The sequence below is a fragment of the Canis lupus genome, chromosome 2, assembly GCF_003254725.2.
Source record: "Canis lupus dingo isolate Sandy chromosome 2, ASM325472v2, whole genome shotgun sequence".
Classification (NCBI taxonomy): domain Eukaryota; kingdom Metazoa; phylum Chordata; class Mammalia; order Carnivora; family Canidae; genus Canis; species Canis lupus.
In genome coordinates, this window is record NC_064244.1 from 21,838,673 (window position 1) to 21,860,634 (window position 21,962).

Consider the following 21,962-nt stretch of genomic DNA (forward strand, 5'->3'; position numbering starts at 1 on the left):
GTCTTCCAGGCTTTCTGGTCCCTCCTTGCCTGACATTTCAGGCAATCTCCCACTGAAACCCGGTTCCCCCCACAGGCTTCAGCCTCCAGGACTAGAGTCCCCACCTTCCCTGAAGCAGATGCCAGGATCTCTTTGGAAGTCTTCGGAATCCTGATTCTTGGGCTGGGAATTCCAACAGCAACTCTTTGGGTGCAGAATCTTGGAAAGGCCACTTCAAAACTGTCTCGGCTAGAGCCTCACGACAGGCTCTGCTTCTGTGAAGGTCTGCATGATGCCAAAAACATCTCCAGTGCTCCAGAAGGAGCAGCCAATGGAAGTCACAACTGAGACCCCTCCTACTCCCCCCCACCCCTCCCCACCCCTGCCAGGGGCATCCAGGTCTCCTGCCTCCCTCCCTCCTGGCATGCCTGGCACAGAAGTGAGGATCTGGCGGCCGGCTTCAAGTCCTGTAGAACCCTCTCTGCCCTGAGGTTCCCTAACGGAGTCTCAGCCCCCGGCAAAGATGGCCTGGAGACAGCTGCTCCTTGCCTCCGGTCTCTTGGCTGCTGTGCTCCTGACCAGTGAGTATGAGGGGGAGGCTCCAGGATGGATTGGTGTTAGATGAGGCTTCTCAGCTGGCCCAGATCGGGTGTGTGTGTGTGTGTGCTTACTGTAGTACCTGGGGTGTGTGTGTTATGTGTGTGTATAACACAACATAACATAGAAAGAACAGCTTGCCTGGTGGTTTCCTGGGGAGACTGCTCTGCAGCTAGGATGTGAGGGACCCAGGGCCCCACAATGGGGCCTGGCAAGTCTCAGTGTTCAGGAAGGACTGTCCCAGCCCAGCTGTGGGTGAGGTGGGCAAAGGCTCCTCTTGGGGTGCTGCAGCCCTCAATGCTGTGCTTTCCCACAGTGCTGCAGGAGGGGACTGGTGCATCAGTGGGTACCCAGCAGGTGGCAGAACAAGAGGCCCAGGAAGGTGAGTGCAAGGGTCACGGAAGGGTGCAAAGCAGGTGGGCCAGCCACTGTAGTAGCCCTGGCGAACTTGCGTCGGTCATGACTGGCCTCTCTCGGGTTTCAGATGCGGAACAGAAGATTTTCATGCAGGAATCAGATGCCTCAAATTTCCTCAAGAAGCGTGACAAGCGGTCCCCCAAATCCCGAGATGAGGCCAATGGTAAGGATGCTGGAGATCTGCACCTAACCCCCACCTCCCATTCCTTTCTCACAGTCAGCTGGGCTCTGGGGACTGCAAAGGGAGCCCAGAGGGAGGGTTCCACATAGACTATCGGGTATCAAAGTGACAGCGGCTCTGAATTAGAAATTCCACATTTCCTCAACTGCAGGTCACATCTTGGGACTGCCCCATCAGGGTAAGGAACACACAAAGAGACAGTGCAACATTGAATGCACCTGATAGGGATGAGACTCTTCCCAATTCCAGAAAGTTTAAATGTTAAGAATTATGTTCTAGTCAAGAGGGAATGCAGTATCTGGGTGTGTGCTTTCTGGGGGTATCGGGCAGTGCCCCCCATGCAAGAGCAACAAATGGCACTATAGTAGAGAGAGGGCACACAGGACCGGGAGCTCGGACTGTGGGCTTGGTGACAGCTGTGCTAAGTGGCCTTGGCCACTTCCTCCCCTTGGCCCCAAGTTTCTTTATTTATAAGCTCCTGAAATTGTGGTATTCAGCCAGCAGTGGTTGTGGGGTTTTTTGTTTTTGTAATTTTTCATTTCCAATGCATTTGGAAGACTTTTGAGCTTGGAAGCGTGTCTCCTTCTCAGTCTGAAGTAGGCCCTGGTGTCCCCTGCCTGGCAAGGACCCTCATTTCCATGACCTGCTGACCCTGGAAGGCATCTGAGTTTTCTGCCCTTGGACTAGATTCTTCCAAGGACTCTGAGCTCTGTCTCTGAGGCTGTGGCTTGATTCATTACTTGTGCACGTGTCTGAATAAACTCTTTGTGTCCCTCGGCACACTCAGAAAGCTTTACAAGCTCCGTCAAAAATAACAAGACTGTTTTCAAATAATGAAAAAGGCTTGGAGATGAAATTCCTTTCCCACCCCCTCCAACTGGATAAGAATGAACCACACTGGGAAAATCTCCAGGCCTCTCACAACTTGAGATTTAGAAGTTAGCAAACATCGAATACTGGAAGGGCTGTGACGAAGGCCGGGCAGTTTGTGATGGAGATCAGAGAAGCGGCCTCCTGGCAGACTTCCAGTGGGGAACAGGTGTGAATTTGGGAGAGGCGAATAGTTTCCATTCTCCTAAGCTGATTCAAAACCATGAGGAGTGTGATGAAGCCATGGGGTCCTCTCCTCAAACAGAAGCTCTGTGTGTCAGTCGTGGGTGGGTGGAGGGTGGGGTGGGGCCAGGACAGCCTAGTGAAGACATAGGACACACCTGAGTTCACCTGCTGTCACCCAGTCAACTCCTGTGCAGGGGCAGGAGAACAGAGCCCAGTTATGTCTCAGGCTGGGTAACAGGCAGGTAACATTGATAGAATGCAATCTGGAACCAGGAAACAGGCATCTGACATCTCTAATCTTCTGGATAAAGATGCGAGACGTTCCTCTGGGATGAGAGGAGACGCTGAGAATACAATGCAGAACCTGAGAAGGGATGTACACAGTGCACAGGATGCATGGTGTTAACATGGCATTCTGACCCAGGACTTAAATTGTCCGTAGCCATCGCTGAGTCCAGAGTCCAATCTGCTGCTCCTCCAGAAAGGCAACTTGGGAAGACCGCTTCTTTTGAAGTACAAAGGAATAGAAAATGCTTGGTTAGGAACTGGTGATGGCTCATTAAGCACCTGCTTCCTACACTCCAGACCCCCTTGTCTGCCATCCCCAGTGGCTTTCTGGTGCCTGGAGCATGGGCACCTGGGGCTCTGCTCGTCCCAAGCGATGCCCTGACCAGCTGTGTAACTTTGATTAGGTCATTGCCTCTCTCTGAGCCTCAATTCCCTCTTGAGAAATGTATGGATGTGGGGCAAGCTGGTGGTGGTGGTGGGGAGGTGGATGCATGGGGGAGGACTGGAGTACCAATTCCTTCGCCAGTCTCAAGAGTCCTACAACTATGTGGGTAAAGGGGCAAGTGTGGGAAAAACATGGGATTTCCCTGAGGAATCTGCAGTGAGACCAATTCACAGGTAACTGGACTTTTACTCTGAGTTAAAATAACATAATATAAATAACTAGTATTTATTTATGTATTACTCTAAGCCCCTTAACTTTCAAAGATTTCAGATGGTTTATGGTATTATCATTTCACAAAGAAATACTGTGTTGTTTGTGCCAGCACCACTGTAATGTGGGGTGGGGCAGGAAACCAATGGCTTCCTCAATTTCTTGGCTTCTGTCACCACTTTGCCCCGGACTTCCTATTGCACAGCCAAACTGGTGGGGACAACAGCGCCTCAGTCTCCCCTCTTTGATGTGGTCATACCAGAAGAGTAGAGTTGTCCTTGAGGGGCCAGTTCCTCTGGCATCAGACATGGCCTTCCTGCTGTTGTGGATTTGTTCAGTTGAAGCCCAGTTAAAAACAATTCTGAGACTAAGAGAGCTTTCAGTAATTTCGTTCAGACAACTAGAGCTCTCACATGGAAAGAGGTCAAGATTTAAGGGTAGAAATGGATGAACCTGGAAACTATTATACATAAAAAAAAAAGCCTCCAATCTAGAAAGATTTATTTTCAGGCTAAATTAAAGCAGAGACAGCTGCACCTGCTGGACAAGCTGCAGTGATTCAGGTGGGGGTTCCCGCTGGGGCTCAAGGTACGGTTGGGTGACAGTTTTCAGTTATCATTGTGGGTATTTCTTCTGACCATAGAGGTGTACCCTCCTCCCCTCCAATTTTATCATCTCAAACTAATATTTCTCATAAAAAGTTTATAGCCAGGGAACCTGTGTGGCTCAGTTAGATGTCAGACTCTTGGCTTTCAGCTCAAGTCAAGAGATCGAACCCTGCGTCGGGCTCTACAATTGAGATTCTCTCTCCTGCTCCTCCCTGTTCTCTCAAACAAAATCTTAAAAAAAACAAAAACAAAAACAAAACACGTTAACGGTCACCTTTACTAGAATGCATTGCCTTACAAAATAAGCAGTTGGTCTCTTCCTCATCAGGAAGTTTACCTGGTCACCTTATATTCTGTACCAGTTACCTACTGCTGTGTGCCAATGGGCCCCTAAATTTAGCAGCTTAAAACCACATTTACGGACTCCTAGTCGCTGGCATCAGCAGTCCAGATATGCCTTAGCTGGGGGCCTCAGGGTCAGCGTCCCTCCCAGGCTACAGTCATCTCAAGGCCTGACTGCAAGATCTGCCTTCAAGCAAGCCTCTACGCCTTGCTGGCTACCCGTCAAGGCCACCAGTTCCTTGCCTTGAGTGGGCCTTTCCAGAAGATCACTTGCATGGCAGCTGGCTTCCCTCAGAGCAAGGGACTCCCAAGAAGGAAGCCACATTCCATCATGCCTGCCATCTTCTGTTCATTAGCAGAGTCAATAAGGCCAGCCCACATAAAGGGAGGTAACTGCCTAAGGGCACAAATATCAAGGATCCTCCAGATTGCCCTACCTAATTTTATCATCCCTACCATCATTGTGCCCTGCATACGTTTCTATCACAGTAGCCATAATGCTGGGCATGACTTATTTTTGTATCTTTCTCCTTAACCAGACGATAGGCCTCTAAAATAGAGGAACAGAATCTTTCTTGCCTTTTTAATCTGTGCCTGGCACACATTTTGGCTGGAACAAGTGCTCAAAGATGGACTTGAAGATATTAATGTGAAATTAACTTTATTTTTTAAGATTTCATTTATTTGAGAGAGAAGGAGTGCATGAGAGAGTGAGAAAGAGAGTGAGCACGAGAGAGAGAGAGAGAGAGAGAGAGAGAGAGAACGAGTAGGGGGAGGGGTAGAGGAAGAGGGAGAAGCAGGCTCCTCACTGAACGGGACTCTATCCCAGAACCCTGAGATTATGACCTAAGCTGAAGGTAGACCCATAACCAACAGAGCCCCCCAGATGTTCCAATGTGAAATTTACTTTAAGTTGGTTATTCCCTCCTAGAATTCTTTATTATTATTATTTTTTTAAGACTTCATTTATTTATTCACAAGAGACGCAGAGACACAGGCAGAGAGAGAAGCAAGCTGCCTGTGTGGAACCTGATGCGGGACTCGATTCCAGGATCCTGAGCCAAAGGCAGATGCTCAACCACTGAGCCACCCAGGCGCCCCTAGAATTCATTTCTCATCACTGGATTTCTAGTTTCTAACTGGCCCAGTATACTTAAATGCACCATTAATTTTATGAGGGAAGTGAAATTGATTTTCTCATTTGCAAAACGCAGTGCTTGGACGAGGTGAGTTCCTGGGTCCTTCACGTTTTAAAGTCTGTCTCAGGAGTAAATCATCTTCTTGAAGGTTAAAGTTTCTCAGACAAAATGATTTGTGTTCCCCTAAATGTGTACAACTGCCCCCATTCTTGAAGGCAATTCTCACTTCTTGCGCTTTCCCAGCGGAAAACAGGCAGAAACTGCGGGCTGATGAGCTGCGGAGAGAGTACCATGAAGAACAAGGGAATGAGTTTGAGAACTTCGTAGAGGAACAAAATGACGGTAAGAACTCTAGCACCAGCATCTTCAAGGAAGTGGGTCTTTGGGGGAAAATCAAAAGTTGCCTCCACTTCTCCCTATATTGTAATTGAAGGCGGGAGGGGTAGGAGAGGCTCCTTCCTCAGTTCACTCTATTGGAGTCTCGAAGGAAGAAAGTCACACAAATGGCTCCCGAACTTGAGAAGGCATGAAGAGGGAGGAAACACCTGGATTTCCACAGGCTCGGGGAATTTCTGGCTGATTGTATTTTCTCATTCTCCTTGGGGGATCACGACGGAGGCCTATGTTCTCTGTCTTGGCACCTACACTGGTGACTTAGCTCTGGTTACATGTGGATTGGAAAGATCTCAAACTCACTTTCCACCTCCCTGGATTCACATCAACGTGATGGCTCTAGGAACTACTCATTCTGGCCTTTGTTCACCTAATCACTCTAATAATCAGTGTCTTACCTGACTCGTGCAACCAAACCAGGAAACCTGACCTCAGAAACAACTCACCCACAATGTTGGGCACACTGTAAGTTTTATATGCTTTGCTTGTGCCCTTACGCGACTGGTCTTTCCTAAGCCTGGGCCTTTGCCTCAGAGTCTCTTGCCAGGCAAACAGCACACATCATTCCCTGCCTCAGCCCTTGGGCAGACAGGACTCCTCCCTCTCTTAGGAAATGCTTATTTCACCAAGTCTTCCGTGGGGCAGCTGGGTGTAGGCAGAGGAAGGTTCTGTCTTTGAACCAGTCTCCCTCCCAAGGCATGGGACGGGACTTTGCATCTATTAAGTGTTCCCAAGTGTCACCCAGAGCAGAACCCCATAGAAATATCGAATAGGGTTGAGGCTAGTAGTCCAGGGTATGTATTTATGTTTATTTCTATTTGGGTCTTTCCTAACACTTCAAGATGGAAATGTTCCCAAGCAAGCTCCTTAATGCCCATGAGCTTAGAGAAAAGGCTCCAGTTTAGGTGACCTTTGCTAGAGAGTTGATTTTCATTCTTAAGTCATAAGCCTCCTGGCTTGTATGCTCTTGTGGATTTGGGGGGTAACTCTCTCCAAGGGCATCTCTTAGAAACAGGATACAATCACTAGGTACCCAAGGGCTGCAGGCCCCATGCCCACTGCCTCACAAGTGGCACTGGAGCTCTGCAAACAGGTGCTGGGCTTGGATCCTACCAAATCAAGCTTTCTTGGGAACATCCTGGAAAAAACCCCAGGCTGTTGTAACTCAGGGGCAAATATTTCTGTTGGACATTTATTTACCTTTGTGAACAACTTAAGGTGAAGCATTTAAAAAATGAGAATATGGCCAGCAAAAATTCCTTCAGGGTTTTTTGGTTCTTTTAAGTCATCTATTTTGGGCATTTGTAAATGTTTCAGGTCCAAATCCCTAGCATCTGGGTGGAGAATATTCACTGTTTTTGTTCACAATGAACAAAACCTTGGGGTAAGGGATCAGGCAATTGAGGGATGACCAGCCCTCTACCAAAGGCAGAGGAGACTGCATTTAGGGGCCTCAGGACTTACCCACAAAGATGAAGACTCCACAGGCCAGGCTGTGGGTCTAAGGGCACTGTAGTGACAGAGCTGTTGTCACTGGTTGAACACCTGCTCTGACGGAGGCTATTTGGAACTACCCAACCCTTATAACCAGCTTCTTGGGTCTTAAAATTTCTGTGCTTTTGTTTTAAAAACTCAGGCTCAGAAAGTGTGCCTGAATATCCAACCTGCCATAGCTAGTCAGGGATTTGAAACAAGGTATGTTTGCCAGCCTAGAAATGTTCTTATAAATGAAGGATAATCACATGTGTGGAGGTCTTGGGGGAACCTTCTTCGATCCAGGAATTGGTCCCTGCAGATGGACAGAGTGAGGGGAGTAAGGAGAGTGTGCCCCACCCCCACTCCCTAGTCTCCCCAGAGCTGGATAAAAGGAGGCAAAAAGATGGAGCAGGTCCAGCCGACCTGAGAGTAAATGACATGAAATGCATCTCAATTTTCCTCCTCTTCCCTCACGTATGTCCCAGAAAACTGCTGCATGGTAGCCAGGTTGGTGAAATCCTGACCCTGGGGTAGTGCTGAGGCCCCCACATACTCCTGTCAGGACACTGGTTTTTCAGTTGGCTATCATGATCTGACAGTGTCACTTATTCTCAGAATAACTGGCAGCAGTTGCAGGTTTGTCCCCACCCCTTAAAAGCAAAAGCTGAGGGATGACCATGGCTAAACAAAAGGACTAGGATTTCCAAAGGAGGAAGTTTAGGCACGTGATCTGGACCAGAGTGACCTTCCTGAGAGCCTGAGCACTCCATCTCAAAAGCCCATCCGTCCATCCAGGACATGGGACCTGTTCTGGGAATGTTGTGGCTCGGGTTGCTTCTCTACTCAAAATCACCAGTTTTATGAGCCAAAGATGCCGCTAGGCCTTTGAGTTCTGCCTCTGGAAGTGCCAGGATAAATTGTGTTGAGCTCCTACCTCTAAGGTCTGTGTGGGAGCCAAAGTCTGCTTCCACCTTCAGAGCAAGAAGCTTGGGTCAGCCCATCTGAGATTGGTTGCATGACACCTGGCTTGGCTAAAGCTGCTCAGCTGCAAGTGGTCCCCTACACAAAAGCCATGCTGTTAGCACCTTTGCCAGAGACGCCTTCAATTTGTCTAAATGGAATGGTGTATGAAGAAATTGGCATGATCTGGAGAAAAAAAAAAATCAACTTCTATGTCATAATCAGCCTCTTAAGATCGGCAAAGAGTAGCTATGATCTATCTGGCCTGAGAAAGGTCTGATGGGCTTTCACAAAGCCCAGCTGGGGCCTGACTCTAAGCTCTGGGCTACTAAGTCCCAAAAGGGATTTCTAAGATCAAGGGTAGCACTGACTCTTAGCTCACATAGGAAGGAAACATACCCAGTGGTAATAAGGGGTCCTTCTTCTTGAGGGCATCTGATTCTCATGGGTGTCTAAGGACCATGGGGACACCCATTTTCTCCAAACCCTGATGCCACCGGGCCACCCTGTTCACCCAATGCCCCAGAGAATGAGGTTCTCAAGTACCAAAGTCAGGTTCACAGGCTTTTTGGTGGTGAAGCCCACACTTAAAAAAGTAAGAGGTGGGATCCCTGGGTGGCGCAGCGGTTTGGCGCCTGCCTTTGGCCCAGGGCGCGATTCTGGAGACCCCGGATCGAATCCCACGTCGGGCTCCCGGTGCATGGAGCCTGCTTCTCCCTCTGCCTGTGTCTCTGCCTCTCTCTCTCTCTCTGTGACTATCATAAATAAATAAAAATTAAAAAAAAAAAAAGTAAGAGGTAGACAAGGACAACTTTTGGGGTTCTGAATCTTTAGTATTATCTTTTTTCTGTTAAAACTTATCCTTCCAACATTTTCCACAAACACTGAAAAATTGGGGCAAAGAAATCTACATAAAATTTGCCATCATAACCATGTTCAAGTGTGCAAGTCAGTGGCATGTGGTACGTTCACACGGTTATGCAACTAGCAACACTTAGGGATTTCTAGAACCCCTTTCATCACTTCAAAGACCAACTCTGTACCCATTATAATACAGTTAGTTCCTCCTTCCCCCCAGTCTCTGCTAACCTCTAATACATTTTGGTCTCTACCAATCTGTCTGTTCTAGGTATTTCATAGAAGTGGAATCACACAGTATGGGTCTTTTGGCATGTTTCACTGATTGCATTTCAAGATTCACTCATGTTGTAGCATGTTATTAGAACTTCATTCCTTTTTATGATTGAATAATACATACGTGTGTGTGTGTGTGTGTGTGTGTGTGTGTGTATAGCTTCTTGTTTATCCATTCATTTGTCTCTATTTTCACTTCTCTTAGTTATATACCTAGGAGTGGAATTGTGAGGTTATGTGGTAATGCTGTTGAACTTTTGAGGAGCCTTATGGTTGCCTTTTTACACACTGAGGGACTTGTATGCTTGTGCTTTAGTGGTCCCTACCAACAACGGGCAGTGTGGACTTGGCCATCAGGATAGCCTAATTTGACAATTGAACGAAGTTGTAATTCAGAGAACTGATTAAAGGCAGCAAAATCAAGACTTTCTTACTCATTAAATAAGACTCTTTTACTCACTAAAAACTCCCTTCTGTTCTTTTAGCCTTTTACTTTGAAAATTTTCAAATGGCAATGTAGTTCAAAGAATCCCCATATAACCATCACTCAGAATCAACGATTATCAAATTTCCCTCCACTTCATCCACCCCATTTTCTCATTAGTTTTTTTTAATATTTTTTTTCTTTATTTATTTATGATAGTCACAGAGAGAGAGAGAGAGAGAGAGAGAGAGGCAGAGACACAGGCAGAGGGAAAAGCAGGCTCCGTGCACTGGGAGCCCGACGTGGGATTCGATCCCGGGTCTCCAGGATCGTGCCCTGGGCCAAAGGCAGGCGCCAAACCACTGCGCCACCCAGGGATCCCTTCTCATTAGTTTTTAAAACATAATTTTCTTTTTAAAGCCTGAGGAAAAAAAATTACTTATTTTATTACTTATTACTTAGTTATAAGTAAGTAAAAAATTACTTATAACGTCATCACTTGAAGTTGATAGTTCTTTCCGTGATTTAGTTTTTCAACCGTAAAGGCTGTCATCTCTTTTCCATGCTGTTTTGTCCTCTTTGCACTTTGTTTCTTAGCTACCTCTCCCTGCTTTGCTGGCTGTGTAGGGGAAAGAGCACAGAATTGGGAAATAGTTCTTGATCTTGGCTCTCCTGGCTACCAGCTCTTTCTCCTGCCTGGCTTGGTCCCCAAAATGGGGCTTTTGGACTTTCTGTTCTGTGAGGTCTTTCAAGCTCAGATTGTTCTGTCACCAGTACACCCAGCAGGCACAGTGTGTTCATGTCATCACAGGGTAGGCAGTTTGGGTTGATGACTGCTTGGTGGTTCTCCTCAGACCAGAGTCCTCTCCATACTAACACGATGACTTTACCTCTGCTCCCCAGAACAGGAAGAGAGAAGCCGGGAAGCTATTGAGCAGTGGCGCCAGTGGCATTATGATGGCCTGTACCCATCGTATCTCTATAATCGCCACCACATCTGACATCTTTATTGACCAAGACGATGGAGACTGAGATTCACATACCTACCCCACGTGTTTGAACAACGCTTCCACACAAACAGGCCTCTTTGGAGGGTCTCAACTTGGGGCTTGGTGTGGTAAACACACAAGCCTTTTGCTCTGATTAAGATGCCCCGGCTTTTGCTTCTTTGCATCTGTGGGGTTAGCACCAAACTAACAGTGACTTCCCCTTACTTGGCCATTGTCTCCCACAGTAAGATTCCTGTCCTGTAGAACAATGAAAAGGATCACAGTAAAAAGAAAAGATGACATGTTTGCTTACAGCTTAGAAATAAATGTGCTCAGTTGACCCTGAGTATTATCTTCTGAAAACTCATCAAACCGAGCCATGCCAACTTGTCTCCCCTAGTGACAAGTTACTCTGACTTAGGCATTGAAAGCCTGAACTCAAGGAGTATGGCTCAGGATTCTTCTCAGTCTGTGTCACCAAGTCACATAAGCATAACAGAAATGTTCACACAATTGTTTAGATTAAGACCATTCTCTGGGAGTTACTGGGCCCAGATGCTTCCCCATGTCTCTGACATGTTGAGGTTCAACTGCGGTTCCTTAACAGCATCAAATCAGAAGCCAGGGTTACAGCAAGGCCAACTGTAACCAAAACAATAAAGCAGAAGAAATTTAGGCTTGGTGTTAGGTACTTCAGTTTCCCTCCTACTGCCTGCACACCTTAGCTTAAGGCTGCTATAACACTGCATAACAAACCCAGTGGCTTCACACAGTAAAAAATGTATTCTCTTACAGTTCTGGAGGCTAGAAGTCCAAATTCAAGGCGTCAGCACAGACACATGCCCCCTCTCTCTCTCTAGGGGAGGATCCTGCCTTGCCTCCTGCAGCTTCTGGTGGCTGCAGGACTCCTTGGGTGTTGGCAGGGTCACTCCAATCTCCACGTCTGTTGTCACAGGACCTTTCCCTTTGTGTCTTCACATCTCTTCCCTCTGTATTTCTCTATCTCTTCTCAATATCATTTCAAAGTGAACTCTACACCCAACATAGGCCTCGAACTCACAAATTCGAGATCAAGAGTTGCATGCTCTACCTTTTTGTAAGGACAGCAGTCATACTGAATAAAGGGGTGGGGGAGGACACAACCAGCTTCTTACAGTGATCCTTTCTTCTCTCCAAACCACTTTGCTTCCAGCCCCAGACTCACCAACTATCCTACTTTACCCTTGCTCTCAACTACCCTCAGCAATTCTACACTAAGAATGCAGAACAATCAAGAACAATTATAGCAGGCACCTCTGTGGGGTCATAGTATATTAGAAAATACAGAGGACTCTAAATGAAGCATTCTCTCTCAGCCATCTCCCTGCCCCTACCCCCGGTTCCTTTGCTTCCCCTGAGACTTGGGTCCCTGGCCAGCCAGTCCACCCTGCTTCTGAGGTTGGGATCTCAGGGCAGTGTAGAGGGACTTTGCTTTAAGGAAAAGCCGCTCAGCTGTGGTAAAATACTTCTTCACCAGGGATGGGATGATTGATCAGAGCAGGACATTTTGTACCAAATGCATGTATTTTAAAGTAATCTTTATTTAAAAAAAAAAAAAAGATTTTATTTATTTGAGGCAGGGGAGAGAGCATAGAGGTAGAGGGAGAAGCAAACTCCCCACTAAGTAGAGTCCAATGGGCTCGATCCCAGGACCCTGAGATCATGACCTGAGCCAAAGGCAGAATACTGAGCCACCCAGGTGTCCCTAAGTAATCTTTTAAAAGGCTGATAAAACCTAGCAATTAAGCAAACATGCATATCCAAAAATCACTTCATCTATAGTTAGCACTCTATTTTCTCTCACAAATTCCAAGCAGGAGCTGAACTGGCCTCAGGGAGGTAACAGTGGCACAGGGCACACTCTATCATTAAACGCTGTCACCTGGGCAGGTGGAATGGAGGGGCCCTTCTCTTCTCAGGAGTCCTGGGATTCATACTTTGGAGATTCAGGCTTGGGGCACAAGTCCCTGCACAAAAGCCAAAGCAGTGCCCAATTTTTCAGTGGCATGACGCACTTGTGTTGAATGTGCCTTAACCATGATGACTAGTAGCTGAGCCTCTGGAATACTCTGATTATGCTCCACAGTGTGTATGCTAAAGCTGTGCTACCAACATATGCCTTCACTGTCTGTGGGTATCTAAGTTGGATCAAACTAGAATGCTTCCAAAAGGGAACCAGGAGAATAAGGAAAACTTCCCTCAGAATTGGAGATGCAGAGAGAGGCAGAGGGAGAAGCAGCTCCCTGCCGGGAGTCCAATGTGGGACTCGATCCCAGGACTGACATCACGACCTGAGCCGAAGGCAGACACTCAACCACTGAGCCACCCAGAAGTCCCTGAAAGCTCCCTCTTTCTAACAAGATCTAACAAGAGTTAGACCACGTAGCCCATTATTATATTGTCACAGGCATGTTCCTTGCTTCTTTCCATAAACAAGGAGATCATCATCGAATCAGGTCCTTTTACCATAAACCTTCTCACGGTGCAGCTGGTATGGCTCTCTGCAGCGTAAGCACACTTCTTTGGGAGGCAAGGGGTAGGGGGTGCTCAGGTAATTGTCTGGGCTCCTAAGTTATCTCTCAATAAACCCATTTTGTATTTTCATCACATGGCCCGAGTGTGTGTGTGTGTGGGTGTGTGTGGGGTGTTTGTGTGTGTCTTTGCTCCCTTTGCATGTCAGTGAAAATGCCACTTTACTTACCCATGCCTCTATTAATAAGACAAACCTCTGGAAATGAAATGATGGGTCAGGACTTATACACGTTAAACTGGATAAATCAGGTTTCTCTTCGAAGACATTCTATGCGCTGTCACTGTACACATCTGCCAATCCTTTCCTATACCAAGCCGACTGAGAATATTGGGGGAAAGGCTAGGAAGGGGGAACTCTTTCAGGATATGCAATCCATGGGGTTTCCTCAGACAGCAAACATCCCCTTCAGGTCTAGCCTCCAAATCACACCCATGTATAGCAGCCATACATTTCTACCAACAACCCCAAAGCCTCAATGGAAGGACCAGCAGCCTTAAATGAGAAACTCTGCAGATGGCTCAATATTTTATTATTATTTTTACTTATTACCTGATGAGACAAATTACTTGAGAAGGGAGAGTTCGAAGTTTCAAAACATAAATCTCAACAGAAAGGAATGGAGTTTGCCTGCTGTTAGCCACCTCCCATCTCTGATCTCAACTGGAGACATTCATCAGCTTGTGTAGAAAAAAAGGTCAGAGAGGTTCCTCTCTGAACTGTTGGGCAGGAGATGCATGCGTGGGCTCCCATCTGCTTCCTACTGCACCCCTGACTGGCAGACCAGATCCCTGCCTCTGTCTTGCTCTAGCGCGTGGGGCTCCTCATTGTAGTGCCTAATCACACACCTAGATGAGAAATTCTCGCTGAGAGGCATGTAGGAGCAACACATCCCTGTCCTTAGCTGGGTTACTAAATGAGAGAAGACCTGGTGAGTCAACCAACTAGGGCTGGTAGTTGGGCACAAGCACTGCAAGCTGAGCTGACGGCTCGCTCTGATCCCGAGGCCAGTCCGCAAGCTGCTTGCTGGGTCAGGGGTACAGGTGAAAGTACCTTGTACTTTACATCAACCACATGGAACTGAAACAGTCTTCTTGGTTGGCCAGATCCAGTCTCTGAGCCGTTCGGTTGGTAACCCTAATTGACAAGGGGGAATGTGTGTGTTTACACATCCAAGTTATGTAAACAAAAAGAAAAAGCAAAGCACTGCTCTCCACCTTAGCCATGAAAATGGAGGAGCCACATTTTGCGTCCTACTGGTGATAACACATCTAAATGCCTTCTGGTAAAAGGTCCAGCAACTAGGTAGAGGGCAGCTGATGGATTCAGACCCACAGCCACCCACACCAGCAGGAAGGAATGCTCAGGCCATACTGATGTCAAGAATCCAGGACAGTGGGGTTGAATAACCAGTTTAAGACAATAAAACGGTCTGTCTTTGCCTCTTCAATGGCTATGCTTGGCACGTTGGCCCTTGATAAAGAACTCTGACAAAAAAAAAAAAAAAAAAAAAAAAGCAATCTATTACCTCGTTTTACCCCCATCCTTAACAAGGACCCCATTATACCTCAATATTTTCAAATTCCACCCAGAATTCCTTCACTGAAAACCAATCAGTCATTTTTCCTGGGTAGGGACAAACATGCCAAAGGTAACACGAGCGGGAATCTGGGCACCCACATTTACTAGGAAATCAGTAATGAAGCAATTTATACTTTATTAGGGACTGGCCTTGTCAAAAGTGTGGCCTTTTGGACTCCTCTGTTCTTTCATTACTCTCCCCTAGTCCTATAGGGATTCCAGGTAAGTGGTTAAAAACAAATTTGTTGAAGGATGAATTGGCAAAAACTCATTATTTTTATTTATTTATTTTATTACTTTTTAAGATTTTATCTATTTTTAAGTAACCTTTATACTCAATGTGGGGCTTAAACTCACAACTACAAGGCCAAGAGTTGCATGCTCCACTGAGGCAAGCCTGGTGCCTTCAAAACTCATTATTTTAAATGTTTTTTTAAGAGAAAGAGAGCGTGTGCAAGGGGGAGAGGCAGGGGGAGGGACAGAGGGAGAGGGAGAATCCTAAGCAGGCTCCATGCCCAGCACAGAGCCTAAGGCAGGCTTGATCTCACAACCCTGAGATCATGACCTGAGCTGAAATCATGAGTCAATATGTAACTGACCGAGCCACCCAGGCGCCCCAGTACAACTCCTTTAGAAAAATATTTTGGCAGTTTCTTTCTTTCCTTTTTTAAAAATATTTTATTTATTCATTTGAGGGGCAGAGGGAAAGGGCACAGGGAGAAGGAGAAGCAGATTCCCCACTGAGCAGGGAGCCTGATGCAGGGCTTGATCCCAGGACCCCAGGACCATGACCTGAGCTGAAGTCAGATGCTTAACCAATTGAACCACCCTGGTTTAGCAGCTTTTTTTTTTAAAAAAGCTAAACATATACTTACCATTTGACCTGGAAATCCCATCCCTAGATATTTAACCTAAGAGACAAAAACACATAACCAAAGAAAGACTTCTACCTGAATATTGGTAGAGGCTTTATTCATAATGGCCCCAAACTGGAAATACTCTTAACTCAAATGTCTATCAACAGGTGAATAAATAAATTGTGGGGCATATCCATCCAGCAAAATACTCAGCAATAAAAAAACAATGAATTACTGATCCATGCACCTACACGGATACATTTTGAAATACACTGAATGAAGGAAGCCAAATACAAGGGGGTGTTCTGCAGGATTCTATTTAAGTGAGGCTCAAAAGGCAGGTTGAAACTTCAGGGATAGAAAGCGGATCTGTGATGGGGGTGGAAAACAGGGAAATCGCAAAACCTGCTGATGGGATGGAAATGTCCTACATCTTGCTTGTGGTGGTGCTTACCTGGATGTCTGTATTCATCAAAACTTAATGAATCATACACTTAAAATGTGTGCCTTTACTATGTGAAATTTAGGCCTTACTAAAGCTGATTAAGAAAAAGACCAATATTTGCTTGCTTCGGCAGCACAGATACTAAAACTGGAAAGAAAGATACCAAAAGAGAAGTCTTGGCTCAAGCAATATTACCACAGCCTTTGTTCCAATCGGAGTTTCAACTCACATTTTCGAATCCCTTAAATCAATTTCCTAATTCTGCAAAAAGGAGACACACTCAATCTGGTCTTGTTTTGGAAAAAAATCATACAGTCGCTTATTATTCGTGGATTCCCTTAATTGCTAAAATTTATTAGTAACCCCAAAATCATTACTTGTGGGGTCTTTCTGGTCATCTATGTATGTGCAGAGCAATGAAAAATGAGTTACCCAATGTACACACTCCCAGCTGGTGTCAAACTGACATTCTTGCTCATTTCAGCCCTGATACTGTAAGCAAATGTCCTTTTTTGTCATGTTTTTCACATTTTTGTGCTTTTTGTGGATGATCTTGCTGTTCAAAATGGCCCTGAGCATAATGGTTTAAGTGTTATCTAGTGTTCTTCAGTAGAGGAAGGTTGTGTGGTGTGCCATGTGGAGAAGATATATGTGCTAAGATCAGCTTCATTCAGTCATGATTTACAGTGCTGCTTTCTGTGAGCTCCACATTAGTGTATCAACAATATTTATTTAAAATGGTGTCTAAACAGAAACACACTTAAAACAAGGTTACAAAATGTAAGACAAAATGTAAGTCTGTGTGGTCTAACCTGTGTAGGGCACAGCAGGGCTCATTCTCATTTTGATCTATACAGTTTGGCGTTGTGTCTATACTGTCAACATTTTTTTTTTAAGGTTTATTTATTTGACTGGAAGGTGAGCAAGAGGGAGAGTGAGAGGAGGAGAAAAAGCATCCTTAAGCAGACTCCCAGCCCGGTGTGGAGCCTGATTCCGGCCTTGATCCTAGGACCCCAAGATCATGACCTGAGCCAAAATCAAGAGCCAGGGACAGCCCCGGTGGCGCAGCGGTTTAGCGCCACCTGCAGCCCGGGGTGTGATCCTGGAGACCGGGGATCAAGTTCTACATCAGGCTTCCTGCATGGAGCCTGCTTCTCCCTCTGCCTGTGTCTGCCTCTCTGTCTCTCTCTGAATAAATTAAAAAAAAAAAAAAAAAAAAAAAATCTTTGGGCAGCCCTGGTGGCTCAGCGGTTTAGCACTGCCTTCAGTCCAGGGCGGGATCCTGGGGACCTGGGATCAAGTTCCACGTTGGGCTCCCTGAATGGAGCCTGCTTCTCCCTCTGCCTGTGTCTGTGCCTCTCTCTCTGTGTGTCTCATGAATAAATAAATAAAATATATTAAAAAAACAACAACAAAAACCCAAAATCCAAGAGCCAGCAGCTTAACCAAGTCACCCAGGTGCCCCTCAGCTTCTTTTAAATTTTAAAACTTTCACAACTTTTCCACAAACTGCTATTAAATCAACCTATTTCTTCCATTTTGTATCTATTATTTTCTTTAGATATATCACTGTTTTTTTCCTCAATATTGGTGAATATAGAATTTCATTTTTTGAGCCATCCATCCTTGAGAGCTGTATTGTTTCCAAACATCTACCCATGGGATCAGATGTCTATTTTACCTGTCAAGGACAGCTCTGATGTGCTCCTATGAGTGACACACTTAGGCAAACAGATTTACTCTCCTGACTTTTAAAAATCCACGTTCTGGGATCCCTGGGTGGCGCAGTGGTTTGGCGCCTGCCTTTGGCCCAGGGCACGATCCTGGAGACCCGGGATCGAATCCCACGTCGGGCTCCCGGTGCATGGAGCCTGCTTCTCCCTCTGCCTGTGTCTCTGCCTCTCTCTCTCTCTGTGTGACTATCATAAATAAATAAAAAAAAAAAAAAAAAAAAAAAAAAACTTTAAAAATCCACGTTCTCAGGCACATTTAAATTTTTTTTTTTTTTTATTTATGATAGTCACACACAGAGAGAGAGAGAGAGAGAGAGGCAGAAACATAGGCAGAGGGAGAAGCAGGCTCCATGCCCCGGGAGCCCGATGTGGGATTCGATCCCGGGTCTCCAGGATCGCACCCTGGGCCAAAGGCAGGCGCCAAACCGCTGCGTCACCCAGGGATCCCCTCAGGCACATTTAATCTGCTATACACATCAAGCTTCACTTGCATCCTCATTCATTTTACGTAAAAGTCCAGTTCATGTTATCTCTTCCTGTCAACTTTGCTAAAAAGTTTTTGTTTGCTAATTTAGATCACTGTGTACTTCCTCTGTTTGGATGGACTATGATCACATAATAAACCCTACATTGCCAATGACAGGGTAAGGAAAAATTAAACACATGTTTGGACTTATATAAAAGCATTTAATACATTGATAAACAGAATAGTATTAAAAGACTGATCTCACTGATGAATCATAATTTCAATCCAAACAAGTAAGTTCCCCTTCTGGCCCTCCGCCCCTTCTCATCGTTGAGTACTCTATGAGACCTCCAATGAAAGCCCTCCAACATCTAGAGTAACTGAGAATTTGATGATTTTTTTAAATTATTATAGTACCTTATAATACTTATTTATGATATACAAGTGAACGGGGAGACTCTTATGGCGCCCTTGGGTCCAACAGGAATGTGTACGTTTCTTTCATATGAATGGGATTGCTGGTGTTCAAGTCCTTGTCAGGCACTTCTTCACATACATTGTTCTAATTTAAGTTTATGGCATAAACTAACTAAGCCATTAAAAATATCACAGTTTCAAGTGCCTTTGGTCCTTATTAAGAATCAAACACTTTATTCTTTTCTTCATTAGTTAAAAATTAAAACAAACAGCTCCTGGGAAGTGAAATACTCCTAAAAATATACCTTTTACAATATAACCCTAGGAGGAATGCAAAGGGTCAGACACAGCACCTTCTACTCCTATTGAGCAGAATTTGATGAAATCTAAGGCATGTACAATGTGTTCTGGCTCTTGAAAACAAACATTTCCCACAATGAGCTCCTGTAAGCATTATGCCTTACCATAATACCATCATGGGGGAAACCTGATCTATTTCTAGATAGAATTTAAAATCCCAATATAATAATCTTACCAATTTACTCGATCTTTGGATGGTATCAGCATTCACTTGGAAAAGCAGGTTGCCCAGGTGTAGGAATCTCCTAAACAGCATTTTTTTGGGTGCTACTTTGAACAAGGTTTGACCTACAATTCTTGATGTGTATGATAAAATATATCTGCAAATCTCAAACTCCCTGTCTTTCAGAGATGTTTCTGTTTTTCTTTTTTTCAAGATTTTATTTATTATTCATAAGTGACATAGAGAAGCAGAGATATAGGCAGAGGGAGAAGCAGGCTCCCTGCAGGGAGACTGATGCAGGACTCGATTCCAGGACCCCGGGATCATGACCTGAGCCAAAGGCAGAAGACACTCAATCACTGAGCCACCCAGGTGCCGTTTTTGTTTTTCATTGTTCACACCTTCTTAAACTCTGCATTCATTTTGGTTAGAGGTTTTGAAGTTTCTTTAAGCCACATTTAAACAAAGCTGTGTACTTTAGAATGATGAGATTTTAGGTGTTTCTATTAAAGAGCTCCACAATATTGTAAAGGCACAAACCATATAAATATGAATTAAATGCCACATGAGGCAGTGAATTATTATATTTGAAAAGCAAAAGAAAGGTAAGAATGGAATTGAGAGAAGGAATCTGGCTTTGATGTCAATATATCAAGATTATATCAAGGTTGATGAATATAATTATCCATATGGGAAAAGTTGTATTATTTGCAGAATTTGAGTGCTGAAAAGTACACTTCAACATCATTTACTCCAAGCCTCCTCATTTTCTAGGTAAGAAAACAGAAGCCTAGAAGTCACACAACCTATCCAGGGTGAGCTAAATTAATTCTTTTACTTTTGTTTGCCCATATAAATACGAGAACTTTACTCTGATCAAGAAGCAACGCTACACATTATATAACCCAAGACATACAGCAACACAGCTCTCAATTTACCTTTCAGTTTCTGAGCAAAAAATCTGCACAAATGCAGCCATCAGTAGCAAGAACATGGGAGAAAACAGTAATTTGATTCATCACTTAAAGATCATTGTTATTTTCTGTTTTGTTGCTTTGATACCAAATTTAAGTAGGCAAAACATGTAGGTTTAACAAGTACTTGTTTGGACTGTGTCAATCAGGAATATGAGCAATACGGAGCCAATACCCTTGCTTTTCCAGAGCCGTAAGAAACAATGTAGGTCGTGGGTACCTGTTTGAAGTCAGGGCTATTTAAGGCTATTCAGAAATTTGGCATGTTCTTCTCCTCTTGGTAATAGGGTTTCTCCTCCTATCTTTGGGCCCATTTTTTCCTAGAAAAATGAAAATAGTTTAGTGAGAAATGGATCAACATTATTTGCACAGATCACTAAAATTGGTTACCTTGCAAATGACCTACCTTCAGCATTCCATCTCGTTCCCACTTGAAGAGGCCACAGTTACTGAAACAGAACAGATGAGATTCACTCAATGGTGAAGTATGGGCTGATACTTAAAAACAACTGGGTTCACTGCACTTGCAGGAAGAGAACCTGCCATCCAAACAAAAGATGAGGTAACACTCATATTACAGGTTACGTTCTAACGCTACTGAAAATACAGAGTCCAATGATTTGAGAGATAGTCTTCAGATCTTTTGTAAAAAGCTAGATACTTCAAAGATGGAATATGAAATCATAGTGTAACAGGGTATGCACATGGCAGGTGATAAACACAAGAGTGGCTTCTACTGATGGGCATCAGAAAGAGACACAGAATATGAAGCTAGCCCTCTGATGCCATGTAGTTTTGGCTTCCCCCGTTCCCCTTTTCTGGAACTAAAAGCTTGTGATAAGAGAAGTTGAATCTTCCTTCTGATCTGCCCAATCCTTCCTCCCTTTTCAAACTTAAAGATGTTTACTCTCTTATTGTTCAGAGGGCCTAGAGACTTTTGTTCGAGTCCAACCCTGAGAAGAGATATGGCTACTACACAGAAAGCTTATTTTTCCACAACGTTCACTCTGCTGAAATAAAGCTACCTGCTTTTGTACATAAAGTTTTATTTGAACACAGCCATGTCCGTTTGTTTTTGTATTACCTACATTGCTTTTGAGGTCTAACACCAAGCTGGGTAGTCATGAAACAGACCACCTGGTTTATGAAGCATAATATATTTGCTATCTGGGCTTTGACAGAAAAAGTTTGCCTTGTTCTGTTTTAGATCAAGAATTGACAAGAAAAAGTCTAGAAAAGCAGTTGTGACAAAAATAATAGCACTGCCTGCAGGATGAAAAAGCATCTTGCTCTTCCCTTTGTGAATTGTACTTATTACTTATTCATGGAATTTTTCTGATCCTCAATTTTATAGAAGCTCTTGCTGTTAAAATATTTCAGAGAAGTATCAATATACAAAAAAAAGGTATCAATATACAGAGAGATACTTTGAAAAATTATAATCCAGATTGTAACAATTACACAAACCAACTCCTGACAAGGTAATGAACTAGCATGGGGTCTGGAGCTCCTCAATCCCAATCAGCCCTGGAGAAACTTGGAAGTGAAGTATGAGTTCCAGGAAGTAAACAAAACACAAAATACAAGCAAGTAGGAGGTGACACTATCCTGGAGGGACATTCTTGGGAAGTCTAAGGAGATCTTGAAATTGCCTAAGACTCATTATCATATTTGATCCTTTAAGAATAAGTCAATAAAGTAAAAAAAAAAAAAAAGTAAAAATCAATCTCCTATATTTGAAAATTAAACAGTATTACTC

At 44.5% G+C, this 21,962-nt stretch overlaps 2 protein-coding genes across 17 annotated transcripts in view; one reads left to right on the forward strand and one right to left on the reverse strand.

The window, feature by feature from the left end:
* The window catches only part of MCM10 (minichromosome maintenance 10 replication initiation factor), a 137,763-nt gene that overhangs the window by 79,536 nt on the left and 36,265 nt on the right, over positions 1 to 21,962 (reverse strand). For 8 of the 15 annotated variants that reach the window (XM_049100709.1, XM_049100727.1, XM_049100722.1 and 5 more), the window contains 2 exons: positions 20,610 to 20,652; positions 18,490 to 20,523 (listed from right to left, as the gene is read on the reverse strand). In XM_049100709.1, coding sequence (XP_048956666.1) covers positions 20,440 to 20,523; positions 20,610 to 20,652 — 127 coding nt within the window. In that variant the 3' untranslated portion in view covers positions 18,490 to 20,439. Of the gene's footprint in view, positions 1 to 2,504; positions 2,736 to 10,830; positions 14,345 to 18,489; positions 20,524 to 20,609; positions 20,653 to 21,962 lie in introns of those variants that run through there. The other 7 variants (XM_049100699.1, XM_049100698.1, XM_049100693.1 and 4 more) reach the window with 6 other exon arrangements.
* Positions 420 to 21,261, forward strand: UCMA (upper zone of growth plate and cartilage matrix associated). Of its 2 annotated transcripts, XM_049100784.1 has the most exons (6): positions 420 to 560; positions 893 to 958; positions 1,061 to 1,156; positions 5,506 to 5,604; positions 20,004 to 20,044; positions 21,126 to 21,261. In XM_049100784.1, the coding sequence occupies exons 1-5, from the start codon at positions 503 to 505 to the stop codon at positions 20,021 to 20,023; spliced, it is 339 nt and encodes a 112-aa protein (XP_048956741.1). In that variant the 5' UTR covers positions 420 to 502; the 3' UTR covers positions 20,024 to 20,044; positions 21,126 to 21,261. The 2 variants fall into 2 exon arrangements, with proteins under 2 accessions (XP_048956741.1, XP_025301287.1); XM_025445502.3 differs by lacking the exons at positions 20,004 to 20,044; positions 21,126 to 21,261 and adding an exon at positions 10,553 to 10,984.